General features: G+C 34.2%; 1 protein-coding gene across 22 annotated transcripts in view; it reads right to left on the bottom strand.

Moving 5' to 3' along the window:
• The window catches only part of NRXN1 (neurexin 1), a 1,136,507-nt gene that overhangs the window by 1,022,473 nt on the left and 103,831 nt on the right, over positions 1-10,203 (bottom strand). For 13 of the 22 annotated variants that reach the window (XM_058429202.1, XM_058429203.1, XM_058429204.1 and 10 more), the window contains exons 3-4: positions 3,306-3,323; positions 30-59 (exon numbers count right to left, since the gene is read on the bottom strand). The exons of 5 other annotated variants lie outside the window; for them this stretch is intronic. In XM_058429202.1, the coding sequence (XP_058285185.1) occupies positions 30-59; positions 3,306-3,323 (48 nt within the window). The remainder of the gene's footprint in view (positions 1-29; positions 60-3,305; positions 3,324-10,203) is intronic. 4 more of the 22 variants (XM_058429205.1, XM_058429191.1, XM_058429192.1 and 1 more) reach the window with 2 other exon arrangements.

Raw genomic sequence — 10,203 nt, 5'->3', positions numbered from 1 at the left:
GCAGAGTGGAAAAGGAACAGAGCCCATACCTTGGTCGCCCATCATCAGGTGCGCCAGACCTTGAAGGGAAACAAGAGCACAGTCAGCAATAAACAAGGGAGCATGGGAAGGCAGGGTTGTCACGGTGACAAAAATGTTCAGTGACAGACATCTCGTTTCCTATGAGACATGTCTGTATCACAGAGGCAAATCAAAAAGCATTCTTTCAACCCCTGGTTGGAATGCTTTGGGGCAAAGTGTTCTAGAACTGCGTTTTAAACACTGGCATATGCTGCACTGTGTATTTCTTCCATGCATCAGTTGGAACAACCAAGAGCACAAGAGCATGACTTAAAATCCAACCAATCCCCTCAATATTACATCTGCCCTCTGTGCCCTTTAACGAGACTGTTTTGCATATTGCCCCCACAGGGCTCGTAATTCTTCAGTGATGAAATTACATTTTTTAAAACCCAATGGAATACCTGAAACATGGGCTGGGTCTGATCTTTTTCCCCTCATCAAAAAAAGAGCATTTTATAATTAAATGAAGAAAAAAAATTGTAGTCACATTGAAATGATAATGCAGAAATGTCTCCTTGTCTGACACATGTAGCGGCTGACTAGGCTCGTTCAAATACAAAATGATCATTAGACATGCAGTTGTAAAGTTAGAATTTACTACAGAAAAGGGTTTTTAAGAAACAATGGCTCAGCTGCAAATACGGTAAAGCAATTTTCCTCGGAGAACAAAATTATTTGAGATTTCACCTAAATATTTCTTAAATGCTGAACTCTAAGTCAGTGTAGAGATACATATTACAGATGTAATTTCATCAAGGAATTCTTTAAAGGACATTGAAATTCCTTTATTTAATTTATTTATTATTTCCTGCTTGACAATTCACTTCAAACTGAAGAGCACTCCTCTTCTAAAGAATACTACTAATATGCTTTCAAAAATTCTTTTGCTATTCAAGAAGTCACTTTTTACTGAAAGGCATAATTCCTAGCTTTTTATTTTAAATTCAGAAATAAAGCTATTTCTCTATCCATGTATATGTCTACAATATGGGAAAATGTTAGAGAAATACACATATATCAATTTTAATAAACTTGTATTTTCAATTCCCAGTGCTATTTCAGATATATTTGAAACTTTATTTGAGCTATATAACATTACCCATCGGTTTCATCAGTATTTAAATTATCTGTGTTGTTTTCTTAAAATTTTAGGGGTATTCAAACATCTCTGTAGGCTAGATATAATTACAAATAATCATCTAATCACAATATAACATGAAAGTCATTAAACACAGTAGTGTGATACCTCTGAACTGTAGCCTCTCTGTATTTTCTGAGTGATTTTAACAAAAAGTCACATAGGCAGATTCAACAGCTTATGATCTATTGATAATTCACAGTGTTTTATATGCGATAAATAGTAGCTTATTTGTCCAGGTTATATATTTTTTCATTTAATTTCACTTTTGAAACTACTATAGATATTTCCAAGTAACATTTTATAAGTTTTTATGGACTAAATGAGGAAATTGTATTGAAGATCTACCTTTTAGAAAATATAGTAGGTACTTCTAACGGTTTTGATGCTACATCAATAAGGATGGAAATTCACTAATCCCCAAAGAATTCACATTCTTCCTGCTAGACTTCCTACATATACTGTAAAGGTCATATTACAGATAGAGATATTAAAATTATGATTGAATAGACTTTATTACAATAGTTTATGGTCCTATATTCTAAAAATCTTATCATGGGATGAATGTGTGTGAAAAGAGAAAAGCATTCATGCTAATTAGGCTGATTTTAAAGCCTCTTGGAATGCAATAGGATTTTAAGAGAAAAGAAAAGCATTTCACGGGATGGATAAGGAAATGCAAAAGAAGTTGAAAAGATACCTTTAAAAAATAACTTTTAAACTCAGTTGACATGCACAGTATAAATGAGACTGATTTTAAAAGATATTAGGCCTACAGGGTAATATATCATTTTTGTCAAGTATACGCTCACATGCAATTAAAATTATAGTATACAAAAACAGAAGCCATATGTGGATACAACACTTGGAAAATAGTAACTTATGATTTCTTTTAAAGTTTTAATCTATTTTATTTAAATAACAAAACAGAAATGTTCAGCAGCTAAGCAATTATAATATTATCCATGTAAGAATCACAAATATAATGTTTACCCCTGCTACTGGTCAACTCTGTATTACCATGAAGTGTTCTTTCTTAGATACATGAAGTCTTGGTAACCTTAATGGCTATTTATCTGTAACCTGGGATAGGGAGTCTTTTTCTAAGAAATCCCTCATTCTATAGAAATGTACATTTACAGAATGACTATATTTCAAAATATGGTAGCAAAATAAAATATACTAAATGCTGTCTTCCCATATACAAATATTAGTAAATTAGTAAATTGTTTATGTAAGAACTGTTAATGCTGTGAATATATAAGTTGATAGAACATACATAAGTTGATAAAACCTTCCCTTTCACAATTCTTTTGTTATGCCTAGTTCTTTTTGCATGTTAACCCTTTGAAGATTTGTTTGTAGCACACTGACTAATGCATTTAAGTTCTTAAAAAATGAGAATAATGAAATATGTTTTAATTTGCTGGATTCTACAGGAAAATATATAAGCTATATAACTTCTTCAAAATTCCTTGATAGAGATAATTTTTTATAAAAGCATGAATAAAATATTTGGCAGGCAAAAAATATTACAAATATACTTACCAGGAATCATATCGAAGTGCTGTATGCTTTCATTTCCACTGGCCAATGGCTTATTTTTTAATCTAAATTTATGTCTCTTACTTATAGTCAGTACTTTATTGCATTCTTTTTATACATCCAGTCATTTTAAACAAACCAATGGACTTGAAATGAGATAATGCTAAATTTTGCCAGAATAGAATAAATGATTTTGATAAAAAATGCAAAAAGGATCATGCACTGTCTTACGAAACTACAAAGAAATATTTTGTCTTTTAAAGTAAAAAAGCAGAATTGTATCATTTTTCTCATACAGAACACTGTAATAACTATTCTAAGGTTCATATACGATGCTGAGGTCTATCAAGGGTTGGAGTTAAGCTTGAAAAAGTTTCATATACCTGGGATGGCACGGTTGAGAATGTATGTGTTCTGTATGAAAACTGATACACAATCCAGAAACCAACAAATGTTCAGAAAGAAGTTCAACTTACCGTCTAACTTCAAGATGTACCCTATTAGTACTAAGAAATAAAGGACAAATGAGAGTTGGAAAAATAAGGTAGAAAGCACCCACCTTCCACATTGTTGTCTTCTGAAAGCACATGACAAGGAGGGAGAGAAAAGGAAAAACATTCATTAAGCAGCATGCAGACCGGACCTTGCCTTTGCATGTCTTCCTCATGCAAGGCACCAAACACATCATGCAAGTGCTCCATCACTATCATTCAAAGGGGAAAACAAAATCACAGGGAAGCAGGTTCCCTCCCATTGGCAGCATTGATAGGAAGTGAGACAAACTTTCATAACACTGCCATGTCCTGTTTTTAAAAAAAATCTTTCAACTGCTCAGTATAAAGCAAACATTATTGTTATTACACGTTGCTGGTGTGGTCTAATCTAGGCAATTATTATTAAAAGCTTTTTTGTTTTCTTTTTAACAATTCTAAAAGGTTCTATTTCCACATACTGATTTGGCCTTAGATTTTAAGAAGTCTATTGGAAAGAGCTCTGAAATTTCACTTAAAGATATTCCCGTTCTACCAAATATATTATCCATATGCCATTACCGCCTTTTAGTATTTCTAATACCTCAATTGCTTTCCTTAAAGAAAAACAACATAACTATATGGAACTAAAATCTGCAATTTATTTGGTTAATTTATAGCATATTAATATTTTATTGCAAATGAGAATAGTTTATTGGAATTTATAAAAATGCTAACTTTTGAAAACGTTAGGTAGAAAAAGTGATCATTGGAAGAGAAGTCCATTGGGAACTGTCCATTAGGCAAACTGGTTTGTCATGATTTAAAAACTTTGTACTTCTGTTGAGGATGTGAATATGAATTTGTTTGAGACAATGAAAATATTTAGCCCAATTTCTCTTATATTTCTATATATCTATAAAATACCTACATATTTTCATGTATTTTGTTAGTCATATTTCCATGTGTGTACCTATATGTATATGTATAAACATATATATATCCAAGCAGATTTGTATTTCCTAAGATAATCAATATAAGTATATAAGGTTTAAAGTATTATTAGCACCTACTGGAAAATTCAAGTTCTATTTGAGACTCGGGGCCTGGCATCCAGGCAAGAAATGGAAGGGAAAGCTGTCTTAGGGGACTAGGGCAAGAGCAAGGTTTCAGTACTTATCAAAAATGTTCCAATAGTAAACTCTACCCATGTTGACATTTTAGTCTCATCCTTATTTTTCGTTTAATTAATTTTACTTTATAAAGTCATCATTTGATCAAAAGTGTTTATAAACATGGCAACATGCAAGTATGGAAACTTGAAAGCAAAAACAACTAAGAATGTAACATTTTATTAGGTTCACCTAAAACCTTCTTAATTGGATAAAGTTACTAGTGAATTAAAAATCAACAATTTTGTTTAAAACATTTCAGCTGAAAACTGAAGTATCAACACAGGCACATTTACTGATGTGGTGTTAGCACGTAACAGAAAATGGCTAGTGGCTAAAGGTGGGTAATAACATCTTTACACAATACTTGGTTTTCCAGAGTTTATTTTTAAAGAAACAACAAAAAAAGTTTCAAATATTTGGTTTGTGATATTGACTTCTAGTTTGTTTTTGTTTGTTTTTTTGACTGCCAATTTATTAAATAAGGAATTAGGCTGAATTTGTTACTTTTCAGTGGTGACTTTGACGTTACACAAACACAAATATTAAAGTTTTGTTTTACTGCATTATATTGGACATAATACAGGGATATAAATTATTGTAATGTTTAAGATATATTTTACCTGTATATTAACTGCCCTTTGAAATTGTATCTTGTTTAAGATGCTTACTTCTTAACAGGATTATTTAATATGTATTGTAAAATAATAAAATCAGGGAATTTAGAGGACAGTCATGTGCCAAGACAGTATGTCAATTGCTACAGCATTATTTAATTTCTGTAAAGATGGGAAAATATGGTCGTGAGGAGCAGTGCTTCCGTAGAAATTTTGGTAAAGTGTGGCCTAAAACTATGATTAAAAAAAGGAAAGAAAAGCAAACCAACAAAATGAAACAGGCCCAGGCCTGACACCAACTTTAGGAATGTACTAAGTAGGGTATTATAAAAGGAGTTCAAGATCACTGATTCACTCCTGACAGCAAGTTCTCCTTTCATGACCACAGGTACAATCCTAGGTTTTGCCATGGATCCTACTCTACCATCTAGCATTTTTTTCTGAATTCTTATTCATAATGAGAACAAGCTTAATAATGGGAATTCCTGAATACAATCCAAGTCATGCTTAATGTGTAAACAAATTCTGACTCGACTAAATCCAGAAAAGTGGTCTGTCTCAGAAAATTTAGATTTAGAAAAAAAAATCTAAGTACTAGAATAAATGGGTGATATATTAACCACTGTTTAAAAAAACAACGATGATGATGATGATGAAGACAACTGGCTTGGAACAGACTTTCCTTCAGTTTCTGTATATTTTCAGATTCAAACTCAGAATAAAAATCCTCTTTCCTCTTCCATTCTACTCTATTCTGGTATCCATTTGCTAACTTTACATAATTTAAAACTTGTTAACCTAAAGAAAATCCCTACATTATTTCAGAATTTGGACATGATTATAAATGGTGGTAGCTCCAGCATTTAAAACCATTCTCCAGGTATTTTTTCCCTTCTCTTTCCTTTCCATTTTATTTCTGTACTAAATAATAAATGTCGAGTCAAAAAAGAATAGTTTATCTCCACATAACTTTATCTTCGTAGATTCTTATACATACAAATGCTAACTTTGCTTTTGAGCAGCAACAAAGACAGGTGATGAATTTTGGCATGCCACAGTGTACAGGTAAAGCAGCATATTTTGGTTTAGAGTAAGGTAGAAAGCAGTCCATCCGGCCTTACCTGTGGACACTGTCAAGTTAGGGAAAATCTCTTGGTTTGCAGAAAACCCTGGCTTCTTAATTCTGCTGACCTAATCCTTGCTGAGTAAATGAAGTGCGTCTCTTAATCATCAACTTTACTACGATGACCATGCCACCTATAAAGATCACACTCTTGTTTTCTTTTGATTGGAAAAATAATGAATATAGAGCTGTGAAAAAGATACTTTACATTTTATTTTTCTTTCAGATAAGATGGGCTTCTCTCACAAAGATGGGAATTGGGCACCAGAATATCAATCATGCTATGAATAATGGCTGTGTGCTGACAAGGCGGTAAGCAACAGCCTGTTTTAAAATCACTGTAAAAGAGCATCCCCACAAAATTTTTATCTTTGGCCCCAAGCTTGTAAGAATGCAAGGACAGTAATTTTAACTTATCATTCCAGTGTTCTTTGCACATACTCTTAAGTATATGGTTCTAGGAAAACAAGTGAATACAAAAACAAATGAGCTTGTTTCAATATAAAGAAAATCATCATCAGCAAAAAATTAAAATTTGGAATAAAATATCACAAAAATCTCCTTTCTGTATAATCAGTGTTAAAGTTTGGCAATATGTAAGTCTTTCTCTAAATGTACAGACAGTGGTCCATTTAGTACTACAACTTACACTAAAAAATGGCCAATAGAAGCGTCCTGATATCACTTGGGCATTCCTTTACTTCTTTAATTTTTGGTTTCCTTCCTTCTCTGCTAGCTGCCTGTGACTGGCTCCCCTCATTTTCTTTGATTCCCTCTCTCCTCCATCAAAACTGCCACCACTGCGAGTAGCTTCTGTCCCAGATACAAGCACTCCAAGGTATGGCATATTACAGCAAAACTGGTGGTGGTAACAGGCAGTGGAAAGACAGATGAAGAGTAAGATTCTGTTTCCTTCCTCCATACAAGGAGCTCGCTAACTTCTATCCACGTCTCTCTAGCCCATCACATTACTTCTCAAGCCTGTACTCCTCATTTTGGAGATCAAATGCCAGTACAGCAGAGCTTAGTTCCCATGGTGGCACAGGATGGAGCTTTGTTTGTTCTTTTGGTATTAGCAGTGAAAGCCTTTAAAAAACCTCAATAGTCTGGGAATGCTTCAAGCACTGGGAAATGGAGGAAATTACTGAGACTGTGGATTAAAGCAGCAGTCAGCTGAAGGAATAGAAATGTGGGCCAGAACCAAGAGGACGTTCAAAGAGAAAATCAAGCATAAAGGTCCATTATGGAGACTCAGGGAAGGAAAGAAATGGCCCTGGACAGGAATTGGGCTAATTTCAAACATGCTGTTTAACAGAGGACATCACCTCCTTTTTAAATCCCAGCTAAATAATATTCCAGGACACTCCCACCCAGATGCTTGGAGTCCTCATCCTAGGGAATATATGGAGTCAACTACAACAGCCAGTTTTTCTCCTTCTTCACTGCTCAGGAATAAAAAAAGTATCTCTAAACCGGATGCAGCAACACAGATGTTCCTGGCATCACACTAGAAACACTTAAAACAATTTCCCCCCAAAATACTTTGTTACAAAGACATGTGTGGTATGTAATTCAAAATGTTCTATCTTGTTAACGACAATTAAAAGAAAGAAGAGAAAAAGAGACAGGGGTAAGGAGGAAGGAAAGCAAGAAAGCCTAAAGTTATCGCGATTTATAGTGATTAAGCTATTTGATGAACCTGATGAAATTTAATAACTGTTAGTCGACATATTATAATATAAATCGAATGACTCACATAAGCTATAATGAATTCAATTTCAAATTTTCATGAGGAACTACTACAAGGATTTTAAAATTTGTTTTGCTTTGATAACCTCAGTTCTTCCCCAAGTCTAAATCTTGAGAGTTAACATTTCAACATTCATTTTAATAGTTGGACTTAGGAAGGAACGCTGAATTTAACAGTGACTGTAAACATGGTGACAAGCACAGTCTACAGTATGTGTGCTCACACCACCTATTTTTATTTTTTATTGCTGAGAAATGAATGCTTCTTGATACGGAATTGACAGATAACACTAAGCAGAGTGCTTATCACATACCCTCCCAACCAAGCTTAATCACTGTCACACAACTCTCCTAAGAAAGGTGGCTCAGGTGAGCAGTGCTTTCCTTTCTAAGAGTTTGACATCATCATATTTTAGGATACAGAGCAAGAAAGCTCTTAGACTGAGTTTAAGGGAGTGAACTTACATACACCCTACCTACTTTCCCAACTTACCAACCCTTCTAGTGGTTATGTGGGTTTGACTTCTTTGTGAACAGATGGACAGCAGACATCCTTTAGCCTGTGTATTACCAGCAGAGAATATTCTGCAATGTGTTCTAGGTTTGCTATCATTAAGATGAAAAGTAGGTGAACTCCCACTAACGAGACTAATGGCCTTCATTTGAAAGAGCTGTCAAACACCTACTGGTATATAAATTTTTTTCATCTTACTACAGAGGTTTTTCAACTAAATATTAAAATACTCTTACTTTATTATTCTATACTTGGGTTCTTAGACATGTCCAAAACAAATCTATTTAATTTATCTAAGAAAAGGCAAAAATACTTTGTGATGAAATCAAAAACATGACTAAACTACATTGTAAAAACGAGTCTTAAGTTTGATGCTGAAGAATTACATTTACATGCAGTGAATAGAAAATAAATTTATATGATATGGCTGACCTGACAATTATACATTCTTTTTATATTGAAGAAAAAATGAAATTTTATATCAAAATAAGAATATTTTCTATTGTTATATTCACTTCAATAGGACCCTCACATATGTAACAAACAGCTTGGAAGGAAGCTATTCCTTGGAAGGAAAAATGCATGGCATAATAAAAGGATTTGATTTTTCACTTCTTCAGAGCTCTTAGTTTTTCATTTTATATAGTGTTAAAAATTCACTGTATTTACATGTGTCAGTTTATGACTAAATTAATTTCAAAGTTTTATGAAAATCACTGAAAATTATTTTAAAAGGAATAGGCCATATTTAGCTAAATAAATTAGATCACACATTGAAATTTTCCAGGAGGCTCTCCGGATTGATTAAAATATTACTTTTTTTTTTTTTTTTCTGGAGATGGAGTCTCACTCTGTTGCCAAGGCTGGAGTGCAGTGTCACTGTGTTGGCTCACTGCAACCTCTGTCTCCTGGGTTCAAGCAATTCTCCTGCCTCAGCCTCCCAAGTAGCTGGGATTACAGGCGCCCACCACCATGCTCTGCTAATTTTTGCATTTTTTTAGTAGAGACAGGATTTCACCATGTTGGCCAGATGCCTGGCCATAAAATATTACTTATAATCAGGCTGACTATGGTGGTTCACACCTGTAATCCCAGTACTTTGGGAGGCCGAGGCAAGCGGATCACTTGGGGTCAGGAGTTCGAGACTAGCCTGGCTAACATGGTGAAACCCCATCTCTACTACAAATACAAAAATTGGCTGCGCATGGTGGCACATGCCTGTAATCCCAGCTACACAGGAGGCTGAGGAAGGAGAATCATCCTTCCTTCCTGCTCACTTTTGCTTTCTATTTGCATGGAATATCTTTTTCCACCTCTTTACGTTAAGTTTACGTGAGTCCTTATGTGTTAGGTCAATCTCTTGAAGACAGCAAATACTTGGTTGGTAGATTTTTATCCATTTTGCCATTCTGTATCTTTTAAGTGGAGCATTTAGGCCACTGACATCAATGTTAATATTGTATGTTCCCACTTACAAGTGGGAACTAAGCTATGAGGACACAAAGGCAAACATAATAGACCCTGGGGACTCAGGGGGAAGGGCAAGAGAAGAATAAGGGATACAAGAATACACATTAGGTACAGTGTACACTGCTCGGGTGATGGATGCACCAACGTCTCAGGAATCGCCACTAAGGAACTTATCCATGAAACCAAACACCACCTGTTCCCAAAAATCTATTGAAATAATTTTGAAAAAATAATGTGCTAGAAAAACACACACACAAAATATAACTACTGATATCACTTTTTTTTCTTAACAGCAATAGAATAAATGAGTAAGAAGACTGAGAGAAGACTGAATGATTTCAC

This window comes from Hylobates moloch, unplaced genomic scaffold (genome assembly GCF_009828535.3).
Source record: "Hylobates moloch isolate HMO894 unplaced genomic scaffold, HMol_V3 SCAFFOLD_15, whole genome shotgun sequence".
NCBI lineage: Eukaryota > Metazoa > Chordata > Mammalia > Primates > Hylobatidae > Hylobates > Hylobates moloch.
Note: the sequence above shows the minus strand (reverse complement) of the source record. Positions and strands in the feature narration are given on the sequence as shown.